Source organism: Carcharhinus amblyrhynchos, chromosome 13 (assembly GCF_965287045.1).
Source record: "Carcharhinus amblyrhynchos chromosome 13, sCarAmb.v2.hapA, whole genome shotgun sequence".
Lineage (NCBI taxonomy): Eukaryota > Metazoa > Chordata > Chondrichthyes > Carcharhiniformes > Carcharhinidae > Carcharhinus > Carcharhinus amblyrhynchos.
The window spans coordinates 33,837,554-33,860,971 of NC_137336.1; the positions used below are offsets into that span (position 1 = coordinate 33,837,554).

Sequence of the window (23,418 nt, forward strand, 5' to 3'; positions counted from 1 at the left end):
AGCTAAAAGGTATAGAATGTGGGAGATATTTATACTGCAGGATGAGGGAATGTAAGAGGTGCTAATGGCAGTGCATCGAGAGAATAGAAGGTGTGAATGGTCAAACGGCAGAGAAACTGAAATCAGAGGGTAAGTAGTGACAGATGAAGATGTGGGGGGAGGAGGAGAGAGGTAAAATTGAGAAAAAGGGGCAAAGGGAAACTTTTAGCTTTGGCAAAAAGGGTCATCTCGAACTTGAAACATCAGCTGTATTCTCTCTCCTTACAGATGCTGCCAGGCCACTGAGATTTTCCAGCATTTTCCCTTTCGGTTGCAGATTCCAGCTTCTGCAATAATTTATATCTATCCGTTTGCAATAAAACCCATTCCTTTCTTAGGCTATAATATAAAGCTGAAGTTTCATTCTCTTTCCAGAACATGCAACTCAATGAGGAGCAGTGATCAGTAATGGCAAAAAAGGGGCTAACTGGCACCACCAAGTGGGTGAAATGAGGAATTTCAGAAATAAGGCACAATAAAAACGAATTAATATACGTCTCACGTAGAAAGCCAGGGTAACCAGCCAGTAAGAATTCACTCGAGTGTTTAATTGCAGGAAGAGCAAACTAGAGTTGTGTGATGTTGTGCCAAATTTATAGGACACATAACTGTTGCTGTGTATGTTGTAAATGTAGACAGGAAACTTTGGGTGTCAAACTCTCCATTGTCAGAAATGCCAAAAACAAAAGCAGTCAATGTCAGAGCGAGCTGTTCCTTTCATCACTGAGCAGGTATCTTTCCAACTGTGTTTACAGAGGCCTGGATTTCGGCAGCTTACAGGCTCCTTTTGCAATCATAAAATCCTACAGTGCAGAAGGAAGACATTCGGCCCATCAAGTTTGCACCAACTGCAATCCCATCCAGGTCCTATCCCCATAATCCCATGCACGTACCCTGGCTAGTCCCCCTGACACTGAGGGGCAATTTAGCATGGTCAATCTACCTAACCTACACATCTTTGGACTGTGGGAGGAAATCGGAGCACCCGGAGGAAACCCTCCCAGGCATGAGGAGAACGTGCAAACTCCACACATACAGTGACCCAAGCTGGGTCCCTGGCGCTGGGAGGCAACAAGTGCTAACCACTGAGCCGCCACGGCGATTTAATTTGATTTATTATTCTCACGTGTATTGGGGTACAGTGAAAGGAATTGTTTCCTGTGAGCTATACAGACAAGGCATACCATTCATAGAGTACATAGGGGAGAACAAAAGAAAAGGGTGCAGAATATAGTGTTACAATGATAGCTAGCATGTAGGGAAAGATCAACTTAATATAAGGTGGGCCCATTCAAAAATCTGACGGCAGCAGGGAAGAAGCTGTTCTTGAGTCAGTTTGGATACATGCTCTCAGACTTTTGTATCATGTTTTTGATGGAAAAAGGTAGAAAAAGGTGGAAGAGAGTATGTCTGAGATGCGTGGGGTCCTTGATTATGCTGGCTGCTTTTCTGAGGCAGCGGCAAGTGTAGATGGAGTCAGTGGATGGGAAGCTGGTTTGTGTGATGGACTGGTTATGGATGCACAATGCTTTGGCAACTCAACTTTCCTCATAGAAATGTAGCAAAATTCTGTCCTTTACTTGCAATAGTTCGAATGTAGAGCTAATCTTCATTTGCCATACAGGAATTTTTAAATTATTGTGATTGTCCGCATAAACTTCACCAATAGCACCATGGTCCTATTTCTTTGCTGGCCTGTGCTCTCAGGAATGCCATCAGATCTTGACATTGGTAACAGCTGCTTCCAATATGGATACAGCTAGAAAACACCAACAAATGATGCTAAAATCAGACCAATGTTAAAAAGTGTACATTATATAGAATAAACAAGATTATGAGTTATTTACTGAACAATAGGGATGTAGAATGGGGCAGAGCACACTAAGGGTAAATTGCTGGGATGTTTCACTCAAACGATAGGGGTCATGAAACTTTAAGTGTATGTGAATAACATGACTCTAGAATATTAAACAAAGCTCACCAAGCCCTTGGTGAAGTCTTATTTAGAATAGCGCAGCTGGTTTTGGTCACCTGATATGGTGAGTAACGTAAAGGCTTTGGAAATGGTTCCGAGGACAGCACAAGAATGCTCTCTAGATGTAGTAAAGTCGACAGCGACTCACTGTGGCTTCAACAATGAATGATTTATCGTTAATATAGTATGTATACAAGATAAGGGTCTGACAGATCTAATGCACAAGTATTCCAACTGAGTCCCAGGATGCACAACCTTGCTCCTGATTGGCTTGGCTTCCTGCATGGCCTCTCCAGACTCCTTTATCGGGGCAATGCTACCGCACCAGCTTAACAACCTGAATTACTCAGAGATTTTAAAAGCTGGGGGGTGGGATCTTCTGATCCTTCTGCCAGTGGGATCTTCCAGTCCTTCGTTCACTGGGATCTTCCAGTCCTTCCATCGGTGGGATCTTCCAATCCTGCCGTGGACAGGATCCTCTTATCCTTCTGCCAATGAGATCTCCTCATCCCACTGAAGGCGACTCCCCGCAACGGGTTACTCGTGTGGGTGAGCCACACAAAACATGGTAGACTTTGGCAGGACTGGAACATCCCACTAACAGCCAATGGCAAGTTGCCTGTGCCGCCAGAGTGTCCCAGCCTGGGTCTACCCAGTTCAGACCTGCTGAGCAGTAGGGTGATTTGACAGAGGTATCAATATAATGAATTGAGCAAGATGAATGGCCATGCGCATAAGTTACATATGAGTGGGACTGGCTTAGGTGTTAGGACTGTAAACCCTTGGAACAAGTTGTCAGCTTGTGCAGTGAGTGCTAACTCTGTGAAAACAGACCTGGGCTGGAAATTTACGGCCCTGTCGCGGCAAGGGAAGGGCCGGTGATGCATTCGAAAGTCCATTGACCAGCGGGACTGGAAAATTCTGCCGGGAGAAGGGGCTGTAAAATTGCACCCCCTGGAGTTTCTGGTCCAGAGGCAGAGATGACATTCTGTAAAAGGTAAAGGAAATACAGATGATCTGGATATGAGAATTGCTGGCTCCTGGATGTGTTATGAATTCCTATAGGGACTAGAGATGAATTTTACATAATTTCTTTCCTTAATTGGCCTTGAATTTTTTGTTTTATTGCCTTTCCAGGCTGCTGGTGGATAACGGGTGTATGGTCATTGTTTTTCTTTTATCGTAACTGAAGGGACCAGGCTGGATGGATAGATAGTCTTTTCCTGCCTGTCATTTTTGCAGTTTTGATAGCCTGTGGCCTGTGTCAGTGCAGTGTAATTTTGAACAATTATCTTCTGTAATAAACATATATATAACTTCTGCACATTACTTTCAATGTAAGAAGTTCTAACATTATTAATTGATATTGATGCAAGAATGATGGGGCTGATGGACACACATTTGGATCAATTTATTTATCTTTAGTTTAATTATTAGTGTTACAAGTAGGGTCACAATAACATTGCAATGAAGTTACTATGAAAATCCCCTAGTCGCCACACTCCGGCGCCTGTTCAGGTGCACTGAGGGAGAATTTAGCATGGCCAATCCACCTAACCAGCACGTCTTTCAGACTGTGGGAGGAAACTGGCACACCTGGAGGAAACCCACACTGACATGGGGAGAACATGCAGACTCCACACAGACAATGACCCAAGCCAGGAATCAAACCCAGGTACCTGGCGCTGTGAGGCAGCAATGCTAACCTCCATGCGGTCCAGCAAGTGTGATTTGTGAGATGACAGACACAGATTTGATCGCCACTCCATCCAATAACCAGCAGCTGACAGGAGCCATCAATGACACCAGTAAAGCACAGACATTCTTGCAATTCTCTGCAGCCTTGGAGAGACGCTGGAGCAGACCTTCAACATCCACTTGGCCAGTTTTATATCCAGGCAGCAACTACCCCAGTGTTTTACTACAAAATGAAAGATATTTTCACTAACCTCCCCTTCCCTGGGTACGAAACATAACTCTGCTGCTCTCCAGCAGCTCATCAATTTCTTCACACAATCTTTTCTTGACTGAATTCCAGGCATCTGTACTTCCCTGCAGAGGTTGCTGGTTGCCAATTAGAAATGAACAGCTTGGCTGACTTTGCCTTTCTCTAGCCAATTGTAATGTCGTGAAAGCTGAGATCAGTTAACTTGCTTTAGCCTGGGGATCAAACCTAGGACATTCCAAACTCTGTACAATATTAGATATTGCATTCTTACACTGAGACATTGGTTCTTGCTCATAATTTATCCTCGCTGGTATAGTATCATTTGTAATCCTCATAACACAGCTGTGAAAAGGACAAAGGCTCTGCACGTTGGTGCACTGAGTGTGTTGAATTCAGGTTGCTGTGATCAAACAAAAATCCACTTCAAGGCAGTCCATGGACTTACAGCACAGTCGGGTTGCTAAAAACCCCTTGGTAAGTCAAAATCTTGTAAATTGGAACCCATTTTCCCAGAGCAACAGTGTTACAAATGGGGAATTGGTTCCTGACCCAATCATTCCGGAAATCATTCATAAGCACCCAGTGGTGTTAAATGCTTTCACCTCTTGCCCTGCCAAGTTGCTAAGGTGACAGTTAATGCCTACACACCTTAGCACAAGTTCCTCAGTTATTGTAGAGGATATAATGGAGCCATCAATCACAGTCAGTGGCCTGTTTAACCATGAACACCTATGAGTCTGAACACATATTAAATACGACGTTAGTGTATAAATGCATTAAAATCGCGACAGTTGTGCCAAATTATTTAACAGCATAAATCACTTGTTCCCAACCTAATAAACACTGTTCGACCTATCCAGTCATAAAGCTGGCTGCTGCAGAATGGCAAAACCAATACTGTAAAGTTGAAATGGGGTGTGGATTATTAAATGTAAGTGCCGTTTGTCATAACTTGAGTATGGTGCAGGGCTGCTTGTTTAGTATCCATTTGTAATAACAGGTGTTTGAAAGGAGTATTCATAGCCTGGGTAAAAAGATCAAATAAAAGATGTGATTAATTTCTTAGGTTAGAAGGAGGAACATTTATTTTACATTTAGTTAAAACACAGTACTTCAAGAGCCTCAATGATTTTATTCAAATGCCAGTAACAATGAGCGGACAAGACAGAGACACATTTTGACAACGTTTTAAAGGTTTTTATTTTAAGAAGGTTCTTTATTGAATACTTTCAATGTTTATGAAAGTTTACAGAAGCCAAACCATTCATTTACCATAACAATGGGCTGGAGCAATAAAGTGAAGTGAAGTTTATTCATTAGTCACAAATAGGCTTACATTAACACTGCAACGAAATTACTGTGAAAATCCCCTAGTCGCCACACTCTGGCATCTGTTCAGGTACACTGAGGGAGAATTTAGCATGGCCAATACACCTAATCCACTCATCTTTGGACTGAGAGAGGAAACCAGAGCACCTGGAGGAAATCCACGCAGACATGGGGAGAAAGCACAAACTCCACACAGACAGTGACCCAAGCCAGGAATTGAATCCGGGTTTCTGACACTGTTTATGGTTGGGAGCCACATGTGACTCCTGTGGTGAGCTGTATGAGGCTTTGAAGCTGCAGGTTGCAGGTCCCTGGGTTCAGGAATTAAGAGTTACGGACCAATCCAAGGGGATGGAATTATGATGTGCATCAGTCATGATCTAATGGAATAGCAGATCAGAATAGGTTGAATGACCTCCTGCTATTCTTATCTTCATAATTCTGAAAGAGGTGTCATAACATTGGTTGCGTCAAGTCAATGAGTTGAGCATTGAAAAGCTAATACAGTCGGTGCAGTGCAAAGAGGATGGGACATTGGGTCACCTGTTAACTTAATCTGCAAGAGCCCCAAATTCTTTATTTAAATTTACAGCCAAATGGATTCTGAGAAGAATGCAAATTTTTTTTTCCCTCATATAAATCAGTGTAACTGCAAACATTGTTAAGTCTGCGATAATAGCGTGGACTATGACTTCACAGACTATAATAGTCTCCATTCCAATGAGTAACAAAATACTTGGCTATAAGTTATAATGTCAGTGCTGCATTAGGGAAATCTAACTATAGCCACAACATTTGTCCATGACTGCTGTTGCTATCAGTGATGTGCTGTAGGGGTGCCAGTTCAAAAGCGATACTGTGATTGCTGTTGTTGGAGAACAGTAAGAACGCTATGTACACAATTTATTCCTGCTAAACAGAAACAACATGAATATTAGACTACCGTGGGAGGACTGATAAAAGATTCAACTCTGCTCCTGGTTATCAGACAAGTTGAAATTCCATGCCAGTATTCCATTATGGCAGGAATATAAAAATGACAAGGTCATTTCTGATTCTCTGTAAAATTTGGCCGACTTAATTATCCTGGACAGGCTCTATTATATCATGTGTCTGTTGCTGAATTAACTCTGCACTCTAAAACCCAGCCACCTAATAGGTGCCAGGGGCTGAATGTAATTACCTTTGCAGTGATACAATCAACAACAGCTTCCCAGGCCAGAAGTTTTGTGTGGTCAATATTTTATGCTATTACACTGAGCAAAAGATCACCGTTCCGTTTTCTCTTTCCACATAAAACACTCGGTTAGCTGTGGAGGGAGGGGTACAATATGATCCATATGTTTGTGGTAATTCAAGCTTCAGCAACACTATCTCACTTAAAATTCAGCAACAGATAAATTTCAACGAGAGGCTGCTGAATAGGCTAGCGTAACGATAACACAGTGACTACTCTTCATATTTAAAACCTACAACAGGATAAAAGTCTTGTACCTTTCGTAAAGCCAAGTTTTATTAGTGAACTAAATGTTCCAAACTTTGGGCCTGCCTAGATTATAAGCAGGATTCTGACAGAAACTTGTGCCATTGTAATGCCGCATCTGAACCATTAGCCGCCTTTTCAACAACAACTCGTATTAATGCAATCTGCTTAACATAGCAAAACACCCCAAGGTGTTACACGGGAAAGGTATCAAATAAAATTTGTCATCAAACCACGTAAAGAGATATTAGAGCGGATGATCAAATGTTTGGTCAAAGAGGTAGATGTTAAGGTGACCCTAAAGGCATCAAGAGAGGACAAGTGACGGAGGGGTTTGGTGAAAGAATCCAGAGCACAGGGCTTGTAAAATATAGACACAACGAGCAATTATGGAGCAATTAAGATCAGAGGCCCAGAACTGGAGGATTGTGGTACATCAGAGAGTTTACAGTTGGAAAGGGTGCTGGAGGGAGATTCAATCACTGCTTCCAAAGGGAAAGTGAATAAGCACCTGAAGGGAAAAGATTTACTGGACTATAGAGAAAGAGAAGTGGAATGGGATTAGCTAAAATGAATCTTGTTGAGAGCTGGCAAGAGCTCGATGCACCGAATGGTCTCCTTCTGCTATAACCATTCTACAATTCTAAGGTACTATTCGAAATTTATACGTTTAATTCACAATCTTTCACATAGTGGGTATCAATGAAAAGAAAAAAAATCTTCCATTTGACATGGCATTTTTCACAACCTTGGGACATCCCCTTTTAGCCAGTGCAGTACTTTTTGAACTGTATTCATTGTTTTAAGGTAGGAAAATGGTTTAAAAGTATTCTTCTGTTTCAGAAATACCTTCGAACTTCTGCTTGTAGTATAAAGAAGAACTTCAAATAACATCTCATCGGAATTATTTGACTTTTTATTTCAGCAACAAAACACTTCGGATAGTCAAAGGTGGCAGTCATGTCAGTCACCAGCAGAAAGGTAAGCCACGGTCTTCTCTTATTGGGAATTTCATTCTCCGCTGTTATTGATTAAACTCAAACTTGGCACAGGACCGTCGAGTATTTGCGGTCCATATCTTTTAAAGAATCAAAGAGAAATTGCCCTGGAAGGAGTGAATTTTATGAAGTCAATAATTCTACTAGCCACAGCAGGATTACTACAGCAGGTTATTAGTTTCTCGTAGTTACCCTGGTAACCTTATTTCATGCTTCAAAACTGCTGGTTAGAGTCAGTCTAAGAATACTGAGTTTCTCTTTGTATGGAACTTGATTAGCAGACGATTTATTTTGGTAAAGGTTTAGGCTGTGTATTGCAAGATTGGAGCATTTTGTTATATTGCCCTCTCTGCTGCCGTCTCTGTTAGGGAGGTGTAAATAAAGTTAGTTCAATAATGGCTGCTAGCTGTTGAGCATCTTTTAATACACAACAGAAATACAACAACAAAGCGGGGTCGGGGGGGCGGAATTCAGCTCTTTTGTCCATGTGTGAACTGAGGCTGCGATAAGGTCAGCAACTGAGTGACCCTGGCGGAACCCAGATTGAGCACCAGCGAGCAGGTTATTGATAAGCAAGTGCCACTTATAGCACTGTTGATGAACAATGCACAAAGAACAAAAAAAGTACAGCACAGGAACAGGCCCTTTGGCTTTCCAAGCCTGTGCCAATCATGATGCCCTCACGAAAAATAAACTTTCTGCCCTTACTTGGTCCATATCCCTTTATTTCCTCCCTATTCTTGTACCCACCCTGATGCCTCTTAAATGTTGCTAATATGGCTGCTTCCACCTCATCCTCTGGCAGCTCATTCCAGGCACCCACCACTCTCCACATGAAAAACTTCCCCTGCACATCTCTCTTAAACTTTACCCCTCTCACTTTGAATCTGTGCTCCCTTGCAATTAACACTTGCACCCTTAGAAAAAGCCTCTGACTATCCACTCTGGCTGTAAGGGATTCCCAGTCAATATGAGGGAAGTTAAAGGCACCCATTACAGCTACCTTGCTTTTTTCACACCGTTTCAGTATCTGACTACACAATTGCTCCTCTGTCTCCTGCGGGCTGTTGGGAGGCCTATAGTACATTCCCGACATTATAATTTCAGCCTTCTTTTTCCTGAGCTCCACCCATAGTGCCTCATTACAATGTCCCTCCAATGTCTACTCCCTCAATATAGCTGTGATCTGCTCTCTCATCAGTAATGCAACTCCCACTCCTCAGTTATTTCCCCTTTTGTCCCATCTAAAACAATGATATTCCAGAATGTTAAACTGCCAGTCCTATCCTTTCTTTAACCATGTCTCCGTAGTTACAATAACATCATAATTCCATGCAATAATCCAAGATCTCAGTTCATCTGTCTTACCTGTTTTACTTCTTGCATTGAAGCAAATGCACTCCAGACCTACAGTCCGCTGAGCCCTGCGGCTCCCCTCTGCCTGCTCTTACACTGCGCTATGTTTATGTCTGTCGCAGTCTTTTCCCCAATCTCTATACTTACTGGCCTGCTGTTCCAGTTCCCACCCCCCTGCCACACCCATTTAAATCCTCCCAACCAGCACTAGCAAACCTCCTGCCCAGGATATTGGTGCTTCTCCAGTTCAGGTGCAGCCTGTCCTTCTTATACAGGTCCCCCTTCCCTAGAAGACATCCCAATGACCCATATATCTAAAGCCCTTTCTCTTACACCAGCTCTTTAGTCACGTGTTCAACTGTACTATCTCCCTGTTCCAAGCCTCACTAGCACATAGTATGGGATAATCCTGAGATTACTACTTACAGCACCTGCTTTTTAGTTCCTGACCTAACTCGCTGAATTTGAAGGATCTTGTCGCTCTTCCTGCCTATGACCCCGCCATCATTTCACTGATAATCGAGAGTAGACTGGGTAGACTGAAGTTAACTGGTCAGATGGAATCTGTTCTGCTTTTTGTGTACAGGACATACCTGGGAAAGTTTCACCATTGCCAGGTAGGTGCCAGTGTTGTCGCTGTACTGAAACAGCATGCCTAGAGGTGCAGCAAGTTCTGGAACACAAGTCTTCAATAACATAACCAGAATATTATCAGTGCCTGTAGTCTTTGCAATATCCAGTACCTTCAGCCATTTCTTGATATCACATGGAGTGAATCAAATTGGCTGAAGACTGACATCTGTGATGCTGGGGAACTCCATCATTCACAGTATACTGGGACATGGGGGTGCCTGCACAATGGCACCCCTAGAACTTAGCAGCTGGCACCACAGGCAAGCTGAGGCTCCACCCACTCCCCTACTAGTGAGATTCACATTACATCTCCTGTTATTCTCAGAATGCCATAATTTTCCATTAGTTACCTCGCAGAAAAAACAAATGAGAAAACCGACCATTTTCTCATCTGTTCAACACTTAGAATTTTTTTGAGAAAATTCTACCCATAGCATTCTGAAGGGGCTTGAAGGGTAAATACTGAGACGATGTTTCTCCTTGTGGGAGAGTTTAGAACCTAAGGGCATAGCCTCAGAGTAAAAGGGTTTCAATTTAAAACTGAGATGAGGAGGAAATTCTTCTCTTAGAGGATTGTGAGTGTTTGGAACTCCTTGCCCCAGGAAGCTCTATGGGCAGAGTCCTTGTGTATATTTAAGCCTGAGATTGATAAATTATTGATTAATGAGAGAATCAAGAGTTACAGGGAAAGAGCAGGAAACTGGACATCGGGAACGTTGGATCAGCCGTGATCCTATTGATAGGTGGAGCAGTCTCAAGGGGCTGAATGGCCTTCTCCTGTTCCTATTTCTTATGGTCTTATATCACATGTAGAAATGTGATCAAGTGTAGATGCCAGAGTGTAGATCAAGGCTGTCTCCTATGGCTTTAGGAGTGATTATTCCATTATGTTTTAGAGAGGGATTGTTAGAGGAACTTCATGAAGAGCACGTAGGGATGGACTGTATGAAAGCACAAGGAAAAAGTTATTTTTTGTATCCAAAGGTAAAGAGAGATAGTGAAGAGTTGGTGAAAAGTTGTGAAGTGTGTATCAGAATCAGAAATGATCAAACCAAGGTTCCTTTCATTCCATGGTCAAACACAAGGAAACCACGGGAATGAGTATATGCCAATTTCTTTGAAGTAAAAGAGAAAGAGTACCTTGTTTTGGTCAATAGCTATGTCATGTCATATGTGTTCTACCACAAGATTCTTGCCTCGTTGACTGCTGATATTCCATCTTGAGTAATGTTCTTGTCAGTTTTTGTCAGCAATGATTTGCCTTTGAGAGATACATGGTGAGGTGGCAGATCCCAGGCTGATCTCAGAAGGAGAATGAAAGCCACGCTGTTAGCATTATTTTGAACCCCACACCAGTTATGGAGTTCACTAATGTCCTTTAGGGAAGGAAATCTGCTGTCCTTGTGTGGTCTGGCCTATATGTGACCCCAGAGCCACAACAATGTGGTTGACTCTTAAATGCCCTACTAGGTTTTGGGAAGTTGGTTGGCAATTGATGGGTTGTCAGAGATGTTGGTGCCAGATAATGGTCCACAGATTAGAAGAATTTGAAATATTTCTCGGTAAGAATGTAGTCAAATACACTGTTGTATAACCATATCACCCAGCATTGAATGGTGCTGTAGAAAGTAGCACAAACATTGTGAAAAGGTCTTTTCAGTGTTATGTGTTAGGTGACAAGGTAGGCAGTAATTTGACGTTTCTTTTCAACAAAAGGTTAAACAATTTTATGTTCTCTGATAGAATTTCCCTGCAGTGTACAACAATTTGTACACTACGTAAGTTAGTGTTTAACATTAGTGTTTAGTGCTCCTACATAAGGATTAGTTTGATTAAGCCTAATGACAGTAACAAAGTAAGACAAATTGAAATGAGTCATGGTGTATGAAGCATGAGTTCAGAATTGGTCAGAAAATCCTGGTAAAAAATAATTGAGATGATAAGTATGTGATTGGAGTTGTTCTAAAAATGCATTCTCATATCTAGTGAAGATTGGAGAATGACTCAGTCAGTGACATTTGGGTCATTTGCTTGGAAGAGGAAATCTGACAAAAGGAGACCATCGTAAGCCTCCTGCAGTCCAAATTCTTCCCACAATCCCAAGTGAAAGTCAAAAAGCAACTGAATGTTTGCCAACATTACAGAATCCACTGAGAGAGCAAAGTGAGTTGCAGTTACAAATCAATCAATGTCACAGTCCCAACCTTTAAATAGGGTTGGTCATCAAAGTCAAAGTTTAATCAGAGAGATTATGAGAGCAGAGTCAAGCTAGAGGAAATGGAAATGGACAGAAATACCCAGACAAAAGGAGAAAGAAGGTAGATTGCTTAATTGACAATATTTGGGAAGGAAGAAAGGTAAAGTTGTACTTTTCATTATTTCTTATCAAATGATGATATTTTTCTTAAACACATTCTGTTGGTAAGGAAAAACATTTTTCTTTTACATTGAAATTACTCTGGCAGTATCAGTCCTACCTGTTTTCACTGGGATTACAGTGAAAATAAGTACGCCATCCAACCAGTGAAATTTTCTAGAATTGTGGATGTTTATATCATCATATTGTATTCTTGGAACCTTTGTGCATTCACCATTTTACATTTTAATGTGTAGATTTCTTGAGCTGGGAAGATGTGTAGTGTATTGCAAGATCTGAACATTTTGTTACATTGCCCTCTCTGCAGCCCTCTCTGTTGGGAAGTGTAAATGAAGCTTGTTCAATAATGGCTGCCTGCAGTTATGACATGGAGATGCCGGTGTTGGACTGGAGTAAGCACAGTAAGAAGTCTCACAAAACCAGGTTAAAGTCCAACAGGTTTATTTGGCAGGACAAGCTTTCAGTCTCGCTCCTTCATCAGGTGAGTGAGGACTTGTGTTCACAAACAGGGCATATATCGACACAAACTCAATTTACAAGATAATGGTTGGAATGCAAGTCTTTACAGATAATCAAGTCTTAAAGGTACAAACAATGTGACTGTAGAGAGGGCCAAGCACAAGCTAAAGAGGTGAGTATTGTCTCCAGCCAGGACAGTCAGTGAGAGTTTGCAAGCCCAGGCAAGTTGTAAGGGTTACAGATTGTGTGACATAAATCCAAGATCCCAGTTGAGGCTGTCCTCATGTGTGCGGAAATTGGCTATCAGTTTCTGCTCAGCGATTCTGTGTTGTTGTGTGTCGTGAAGGCCATCTTACCCGAAGATCAGAGGCTGAATGCCCGTGACTGCTGAAGCGTTCCCCGACTGGAAGGGAATATTCCTGGCTGGTGAACTCCCAGCATCTGTCACGACACAGCGGACTTCCTATAGAAACTCAGCACACATGGAGCAGTTGAACCAGGAGCACTCCTTGTCACAATGGATGTCTCGGCACTCTACACCAGAATTCCCCACGATGGTGGCATTGCTGCAGCTGCCTCAGTACTCAATGCCGACAACTGCCAATTTCCAGATGCAATTCTACAATTCATCCACTTCATCCTGGACCACAAGTGTTCACCTTCAACAACTAGTTCTTCATCCAGACGCATGGAACAGCCATGAGGACCAAATTTGTACCTCAATATGCCAACGTCTTCATGCATGGGTTCGAACAAGACCTCTTCATGCACAGGACTTTCAACTGACGCAATACACTAGATAAACTGATGACATTTTCTTCCTTTGGACTTACGGCAAACAGTCATTGAAACAACTGTGATGACATCAACAAATTCCAGCCCAGCATCAGACTCACTCTGGAATACTCTCCGGAATCAGTTGCATTCTTGGACACATGCATCTCCATCAAGGATGGTCATCTCAGCACTTCACTGTGCCACAAGCCCATAGAGAACCTCACAATACTCCACTTCTCCAGCTTCCGCCCTAAACATGTTAAAGAAGCCATCCCCTACAGACAAACCCTCTGTATACACAGGATCTGCTCAGATGAGGAGGATCTACAGACTATGCCACAGCGAAAAACCACACCGACTTCCTCAGAAGACAAACACGGGACACAGCGGACAGCATACCCTTCGTTGTCCAGTACTTCCCCAGAGCCTTCAACATGTCATTGATGAAGATGAACATCTCGCCAAAGCCATACCCACACCACCACTTCTTGCCTTCAAACAACTGCACAACCTCAAACAGAACATTGTCTACAGCAAACTACCCAGCCTTCAGGAGAACAGTGACCACAACAGCACACAACCCTGCCACAGCAACCTCTGCAAGATGTGCTGGATTATCGATACAGGTACCATCATCTCACATGAGAACACCATCCACCAGGTACATGGTACATACTCTTGCGTTTCAGCCAACATTGTCTACCTGATACGCTGCAGGAAAGGATGTCCCGAGGCATGGTACATTAGGGAGACCACGCAGATGCTACAACAATGGATGAATGAGCACTGCTGAACAAGCACCAGGGAAGAGCGCTCTCTTCCAGCTGGGGAACACTTCAGCAGTCACGAGCATTCAGCCTCTGACCTTCAGGTAAACGTTCTCCAAGGCGGGCTTCACGACACACAACGCAGAGTCGCTGAGCAGAAACTGATGGACAAGTTCTGCACACATGAGAACGACCTCAACCAGGATCTTGGATTCATGTCACGCTATCTATAACCCCTATGACTTGCCTGGGCTTGCAAAATCTCACTAACTGTCCTGTCTGGAGACAATACACACCTCTTTAACTTGTGCTTGGCCCTCTCTCCACTCACATTGCCTGTACCTTTAAGACTTGATTACCTGTAAAGACTCACATTCCAACCATTATCTTGTAAATTGAGTTTGTGTCTTTATATGCTCTGTTTGTGAACACAACTGCGCACTCACCTGATGAAGGAGCGAGACTCTGAAAGTTTGTCCTGCCAATTAAACCTGTTGGACTTTAACCTGGTGTTGTGAGACTTCTTACTGTGCATGCAGTTGATCATTTGTTAAGCTTATTCAATGAAATACACAACAGCTTACATGTAAGAATACAAGAAATGGAATATTTGGGAGAAATTGAAACAGAATTGCTCATACAAGGCCACATAGGTACAATGTGCCACGTGCAAAATATTATGAGGTACCAGGTGATGCAAAGGGGAGGCAATGGCCTAGTAATATTATCGCTAGATGATTAATCCAGAAGCTCAGCTCATGTTCTGGGGACCCAGCTTAAAATCCCACCACAGCAGGTGGTAGAAGTTGAATTTAATTTTAAAAATATGGAATTAAGAGTCTACCGATGACCATAAAACCATTGTTGATTGTCAGAAAAACCCGTCTGTTTCATGAATGTCCTCTAGGGAAGGAAATCTACTGTCCTTACCTGGTCTGGCCTACATGTGACTCCAGATCACAGTAGTATGGTTGATTCTAAACTGCCCTCCAAAAGCAACTAGAGACGGGCAATGAATGCTGGCCAGCCAGCAACGCCCATGTCCCACGAATAAATAAAAAAACATGCTGAAACCTATTTGTTTGTAAACGGTTGTAGTAAGGTCTCCAATTCCATTTCGATGCGGGGGGTAGTCCATATATACAGGAAAGCTTTCAAAATAGCAGCAAAGTGTGCTTTTTAATTATAGTAGCTGTAATGCAAAGAATTTAATCTTTCCATAGACAAAAGCATGGCTCCAGAGAGTTTGAAAACGAGAATGCATCGGTCCAAGAGAAGCTCTACCCACCACGCTTTTTACAGAAGCCAGATGAGAATATATCAATTCAACAATATGGACTCTGCAGAATAGATTGCAAGGTATAGAATCCCAACTGTAACATCTTCAAATCCCCCCTGTGTAAAAATTACTGCAAAAAAAACTTATTTCTGACAAACCAATGGAGAAAGTGGGGCAATTTGTGTTTTTGTTATATATTTATTGGGCAGTTAATATGTAAATTTAAAGCCAATAATTGTAGAATTTGTTTACCTGGACTTAAAAAGCTAATCAGTAATAGCCCCAGTTTTCCTGTTTCAAACCTAATGGCATGGTGGCACAATGGCTTGCACTGCTGCTTCACAACACCACAGGCAAGGATTCAATTTCCAGCTTGGGTCACTGACTGTGTGGAGTCTGCACATTATCCCCGTGTCTGCATGGGTTTCCTCCGGGTGCACCGGTTTCCACCCACAGTCCGAAAGACGTGCTGGTTAGCTGCATTGGCCATGCTAAATTCTCCCTCAGTGTATCCGAACAGGGGCTGGAGTGGCGACTAGAGGATTTTCACAGTAGTTTCATTGCAGTGTTAATATAAGCCTACTAGTGACTAATAAATAAACTTTACTTTTTAGCTCCCTAAAATTATGCCCGTTTACACGAGCCCCAGGATTTTATAATTTGGAAACAGACGAATATGATGGTAACACCCAACAGATCAAACAGATGAACTGATGTTTCCGTGTAGACCCTTCATCAAAACCAAAGGATATTGTAGATCAACTTTTATGTATTATTTCTCTCCAAAATGCTACCCAATCTTATCAGTGTTTCCAGTACTCCAAAATTTATCTGCTGTCTACTTTGTGCTGTCAATACAAATTAAATATCAGTTTCTGTAAGATTATTCATTCCAGATTCTTCTTTATATTGTAAGTCAGAAACCAAAAAATTCACACACAATTCCAAATGACATTTTACCATGGCTTGTAATAGTAGCAAAAGCACATTCGCACCAGCACTGCCCATCATTTACCAGCCCTGCCCGTCATTTACCAGCACCGCCCGTCATTTACCAGCACCATCTGTTATTTACCCGCGCTGCCCATCATTTACCAGCACTGGCCATTATTTACCAGCACTGCCCATCATTTACCAGCACCGTCCGTCATTTACCAGCACCGCCTGTCATTTACCAGCACCATCTGTTATTTACCCGCGCTGCCCATCATTTACCAGCACTGGCCATTATTTACCAGCACTGCCCGTCATTTACCAGCACTGCCCATCATTTACCAGCACTGCCCGTCATTTACCAGCACTGCCCGTCATTTACCAGCACCGCCCGTCATTTACCAGCACTGCCCATCATTTACCAGCACTGCCCGTCATTTACCAGCACTGCCCGTCATTTACCAGCACCGCCCGTCATTTACCAGCACCACCTGTTATTTACCCGCACTACCCATCATTTACCAGCACTGCCCATCATTTACCAGCACCGGCCATTATTTACCAGCACTGCCCATCATTTACCAGCACCGGCCATTATTTACCAGCACCGCCCGTCATTTACCAGCATCGCCCTTCATTTACATTTGGTGCCCTGCCGGTTATTGCACTATGATACTAAAATCTTTGCGTAAAACATATTTCTGCCATTGCATATTTTAGAACCCTAATTAGCACATCTATTGGTGCATTTACAGGTTAGTGGATTGCCACCTCCAGAACTTATGTGGTACTTAAATGGACAACCCGTTCAACAAGATATTGGTCATAAGATGCTTGTGTCAGGAAAAGGTGTACACTCACTCATCATTGACGCAGTTACGGAAAGTGATGCTGGGACATATGAATGTGTGGCTTCCAATCGCGCTGGCCAGTGCAAGTTCACAGTCCACCTTGAAATAGAAGGTGAGAATATTCTTTAATTCTTTAAATTATGCAAGGTGGTCCTTATAGTGAAGGGAGAAATGCCTTGTTTGACAATTTCCCAATTTTAGGGATGAATTGGCATTTATTCAGTCTTTCCAACAGAGACAAATATGCCTACTTATAGTAAACACGTGTGGATGATGTTAATAAAAATCATTTAACGTCCAGACTGTTTTATATATTTTGGGAGAGGAGAGGCTGAATAAACTAGGCTTGTACTTGTTAGAGTTTAGAAGAATGAGGGGAGATCTCATTGAGACGTATAAGATGATGAATGGGATGGATAGGATAGAGGTGGAGAGACTCTTCCCGCTCAAAAAAGACAGTAGGACTAGGGGGCACAGCCTCAAGATAAAGGGGATGCGGTTTAGAACGGAGTTGAGGAGGAACTTCTTCACTCAAAGGGTGGTGAATCTCTGGAATTCTCTGCCCGTTGAAGTGGTGGAGGCTGCCTCGCTAAATATTTTTAAGAAGCGGGTTGATGGGTTCTTGATAAGAGAGGGGATTAAGGGTTATGGGGAGAGGGCGGGAAAGTGGAACTGAGCCACAACAGATCAGCCATGATCTTATTGAATGGCGGGGCAGGCTCGAAGGGCTAGATGGCCTACTCCTGCTCCTATTTCTTATGTTCTTATGTTCTTGTGTTCTTATGAGAGTAACAGAAATTTTAATGTAACTGTTCGAAATTCCTCAGGCTTGATTTTATGCAGCCCGTTCAAGTGGGAAACATGCCACTTAATCATGGGAGTAATCCCTTATCAGGCTCCTGGTGGTGCAAAACTTTCCCCAATTAAGTCAGGGAGGGAGGAAAGGCCAATGCCAGATTCTGAGAGCCAGCCCCTGTCCATGTCTCTGACCTCCCTGCTCCCCTGACCTGTGACCCTTACCCCTGTGATCCCCATCCCAACTTCATTCACCTTTGGTACCACATTGATCCTGAAAATCTGGTGGCTGCATTACCTCCAGCTGCCATTACCTGCTGGTGGCACTGTTGGCAAAGAGTAGCTGCTAGCCTCTGATTGGCTAACAGCTCTCAACGGGTGGAGTTTCTGCCATTGAGGACCTCAATTGCAGGGACAGCCTGACAGTGGCCACTTGATTCAGTCAGACCTTCCCCAGGGAACTGGTCGGGGAGGTTCCCCACTGGTTTCCTGACCAGTGGGCAAAATGCCCTTCAGCCCAACAAATTCAGGCAGTTCACTCCAGTATTTTAGCAAAATGAATTAATGAAGAAAAGAAGAATTTCAAACAAAGAGCTAATTATTTGTACACTAGCATTGCATGGTGAAATTTCAAGGCCTATATATTCAAAGACCCCAAGTTGCAATGATATTGAGTGTGGGAGAATCTTGTAGAAATTCATGCCAGTTTGCTCCTTGCATCCAGAATACTGTGTTCAGTTCAGGAAGGGTATACTAATCTTAGCAGAGATTCAACAGAATATGATCTGGATTAGAAAGTTATATTTCTAAGGACTGACCTGATACACCAGACTTGAATAACCTGAAGTAAGGGTTAAAGGGTGATGTAATTGAGGTGCGCAAAGTGATTGAAGGATTTGATAGGGTAGAGAATGAGAAGCTATTTTCTCCCAGTTCAGAACTAAGAGGTTATAAGCTTAGGAACAGAGCTTGGCAGCTCAGGAGCGATGTCAGGAAGCATTTCTTCTCACAGAGGGTCAATGGAATTCTGGAACCCTCTTCCCCAAACAGCTATTGAAACTAGACCAATAGAAAGTTTCTAAATTGAGATAGTTAGGCTGGAATGTCAGTGCCGTTCACACCGGCAGGATTTTCCATCCCGCTGCAGTGAATAGAGATTTGTCTGGGTGCCAAATTCTCGGACCTCACTGCAGTGTGGCGTGAATAGCCAATAAGATCGCACCCATTGACTCTGGTTAGGCAGGTGGAATAAGAACATAAGTAAGAACATAAGATTCAATTAAGATTCATATCAGCTATAAGCTTACTGAGTAGAGGGTAGAACAAGCTCGAGTGGCTGAATGGCTGACTCCTGTTTCTCAGCGCATTCTCAGTCCCAACTTTATAAATGTTTGTGAACCTTGTATATTTGAGCTAAGTAGGGGAATGATGTGATAGCAAAGGCTGAATTCTTCACTGGATCTAACAGGCAATTAATTCTATTCTTTACAATATCCTTGAGAGTAATCTTTATCCACCATGCCTGCCAAAAAACTGACAAGATCACATTGGATAGCTGAATCAAAGCACACAAATTTTACTCGCTTTACTGATATCACTAAGTAGTAAAATCGAATGAAGTATAAAACCAGAGTACAGTTCAAATGCACTGATTTCCCACTGAGTTAGGTTCAAATTACCCTCTCCAATTTAGTTTGATTGGTGAGTCAGTGCTATGTGTTATGATTCATTCCCCTACCATGGCTTAGGGCTCAGGAAAAATAAATAGTAGACCCATGTTAGGATTACATCGGTTATTCAATAAGGAGTCTGTCCTAAACAACGACATTTCATGACACGGTGGCACAGTGCCAGGCACCCGGGTTCAATTCCAGCTTGGGGTGACTGTTTGTGAAATTTGCACATTCTGCCTGTGACTGCATGGGTTTCCTCTGGGTTCTCTGATTTCCTCCCACAGTCCAAAGATGTGCAGGTTCGGTTCTTTGGCCTTGCTAAATTGCCCCTTAGTGTCAGCGAATTAGCAGGGTAAATATGTGGGATATCGGGATAGGGCCGGGTGGAATTGTTGTTGGTGCAGGCTCGATGCACTGTAGGATTCTATGATTAGAAGCAAGCTGTGATAATAGGTGCTACATTTGTAAATTGCTGCTAGAGGTAAACTTCATAAAGATCAAACCAATGGTTTACTAACTCATGTTGCAATTTTTCTTTTTAAAGTCCGAGGAGCAATACTGGTACCGGAATTTACTTACAAGCTCCAAAATTCCAAAGCTGTCGAAGGGGGAAAAGTTAAGTTGGAATGCCAGGTGATAGGAGCGCCACAGCCAATAATCTTCTGGAGAAAAGATCATGAAATGATAAAGCACAACACAGACAGAATCAGGTAATTACCAATTATTGTAACTCCACTGGGAGATTGGGGAGATCAGTATAGCCCGCTCAGAGACCCAAGGCTGGGTCTTCTCCTTTATATCATGAGTCAGGTCATTTCTCAACATCACAATCTTGCTTCCGGTCTAGCAGTGCACATGCATGTTTTCTCACAGCAGGATGGCAGGAACAGGCTGAAGTCAAGACCACCACCTCCTGAAACAGGCCTCAGACAAAAACAGAGGTGGGGCAGATGCTGCAGAAGGCAAGTTAAAAGGCCTGCCTCTATCTACTGGGGCTTCAGCCCAGTTCAGTACATGAGTGTGAAGCCCCCTAATGCTGTAACATAGAAGGTATGAGCAGGAGGAGGCCATTCAGCCCTTCTACCCTGCTCTGCCATTCATCACAATCATGGCTGATCATCCAACTCAATAGCCTAATCCTGCTTTCCCCCCACAACCTTTGAACTCATTCGCCTCAACTGTTATATCCGGCTGCCTCTTGAATACATTCAATGTTTTGGCATCAACTACTTCCTATGGTAATGAATTCCACAGGCTCACCACTCTTTGGATGAAGAAATGTCTCCTCAAACCATCACCCAACCCACCTCTCATATTCCCCCATGCTTCCCATATATATATCCCCACTCCATAGCACCTCCATACCTCTATCTCTTATATCCCCCAATTTGTCCATCCCTGATTGCCCCCTCACTCCCTGCCCCCTTTCCTCATGTCCCATTGTTATACCAACACCTTCCATGCCCTCTCATCCAGTATCTACCATGTGCAAAACTCATGAGCCCTATAATAACACTGGGATGTCTTTGAAATGATCATACATAAACAAGCAGTCATTCAAAAAAACCAAAAAATCCTGCAAAGAGCTAACACCATCAAACTAAACAGTCACTCATAAACCACTTAAAACATTTCCTCCTAGGAGCATGTTAAGCTGTCAATATAGATAAACTTGAAACCCCGATGACAGCTATCTCAACAACACCTGCTGTGTTGAATCCACTCGTGGCTTTGGAACTTAGTCATGCATTCATAATGAGATCCTATCACAGGATTGTGTCAATAACAGCTCCAGAACTTTGATGTAATTCCAAGAGCTAAACATTTGTTCAGGCTTTGAAGTAGGGAAACAGATGTTTGAGCTGTCAGTCAATGAAAAGATTAAAATGCGGGTGACAATTGACACAGTCAGATCTCAATATCAATGTTATTCAACACAGAAGAGCAATTTATCTAGTGGAAAATGTACTCTAATACATCTGAAGACATTTTTACTTTCACAATACCAGTAAATTTAAAGCTCACTTACCTTTTCAAAACATTCCAACCACAGCCTCCTAGAGTTCTCAGGTATATAGAGTTAGTTCACAGATCCGTCATGATCCAGTTAAATTGTGAAACAGTTTCAAGGAATTACTCCTCTTCCTATGTTCCCAGGTCATGTGGAACTAGTAGGCTTCATGGAGATTGCAGCCTCAATCTTAACAAAGTCAATCTTTCTTTATATGTGTATTTCCTTCTGCCAGACAGCATCTTAATGCAGCTATGCTATACCCAAACTATGAATTCAACTCCTTCCCAAAGTGTGGAATGCAACACACACAATGCACTCCAAATCTAGCCTTACCAAGACTCATCATAACATGTTGATTTTTACATTCTATACTTCCTGACTTTTTTTTATTATGGAGGTTCTGCTTTTAATATCTTATGAACATGAGCCTGAACTTCTTTTTCCATATCACTGAACTTTTTATATTCACAATATAATTATTAGTTCTTTTCTTTAACCTCCCATTTACAAACACTGAATTTCATCTGTAACTTTTTTGCATTTTCTACTCATTTCCTATAAATTTTTAATTCAATTTACTCTTCTGTGTCTAATTTTATGTCTTTAAATCATAATTAAATTAAAAGTTTCCCTGGTTTTCTTTGGTTTCTGCCAATCTACTAATATTATGGCAGCCATTTGGGAGAACACTGCAGAAATCCTGCACCGAGTTCTTTGACAATAGGTTTGCAACTGCACTGGGGCAGCAAGGGTGGTTGGTGTGGAGGTTTAATGTGTAGAAGTTTAATCTGGGAAAGAAGGAAGCCTATTCTTAGAATGAAGTTAAAGCATACCATTAACCAGACAATTGACACTAAGAGGGTCGAGTCTCCCTTTGTTTGGAATTCCCATTCCAATCAGACAAGTCAGGAGCTAGTGCATCTAGTTAGCACTGCTGCCTCACAGGTCCGGGGACCCAGATCCAATTCAGCCTTGGATAACTATCCATGTGGTGTTTGCACATTCTCCCTGAATCTATGTGGATTTTTCCCAGATGCTCCAATTTCCTCCCACAAAGCAAAGATGTGCAGGTTAGGTGGATTGGCCATGCTAAGTTGCCCTTTAAGATGTGTAGGTTAGATGGATTAGCCATGGTAAATGCACAGGGTTACAGGGATAGAAGAGGAGAGAAGAGGGCCTGGGTAAGACACTTTGTCAGAGAGCAGGTGTAGACTCAATGGGCTGAGTGGCCTCCTTCTGCACTGTCAGGATTCTGTGATCAGCGGAGGATGGAAAATGGAATGAAGGGAGGCATACATGTTTCCAGTTAAGCAAATGTGAGCCCAATTGTCAGGTTCAAGTCAAGAAGCAGGCTGGACCGACCATGAAGAAATGTGACTTGTCTTAATTTTTCAAGATGGATGTCCTTGCTCAAAAGGTATCTAGAACAGACATCAGAATGGTGGGTAGCCACTGTAGACAGAAAGGTATGAGAGATGAGACGCAGTAATGGTTGCTTCCAAAGGATGACCTCTCAGTAACTCCCAAACTCAGGGTCAGTACCAGAGGACATCAATTGGTGCTACGTAGGAGTGTAAATATCATGATTGTTCTGGAAGGAAATTTGGCCTCATCATGCCTAAAATGGAAATGTTTCATATTTTCCAGCTATAAAAAGCCTAATAAAAACCAACAGAAAAAAGTAAGTTTTAAAATTACTATTATTAAATCTATTGTACATGCTTTTAGTAGC

The 23,418-nt window shown here is 42.5% G+C and overlaps 1 protein-coding gene across 4 annotated transcripts in view; it reads left to right on the top strand.

Annotated features, from left to right (window-relative positions):
* Positions 1-23,418, top strand: part of LOC145351825 (myotilin-like) — a 117,134-nt gene that overhangs the window by 87,254 nt on the left and 6,462 nt on the right. For all 4 annotated transcript variants that reach the window (XM_080201500.1, XM_080201501.1, XM_080201503.1 and 1 more), the window contains 4 exons: positions 7,700-7,755; positions 15,365-15,500; positions 17,109-17,316; positions 20,217-20,382. In XM_080201500.1, the coding sequence (XP_080057626.1) occupies positions 7,700-7,755; positions 15,365-15,500; positions 17,109-17,316; positions 20,217-20,382 (566 nt within the window). The remainder of the gene's footprint in view (positions 1-7,699; positions 7,756-15,364; positions 15,501-17,108; positions 17,317-20,216; positions 20,383-23,418) is intronic.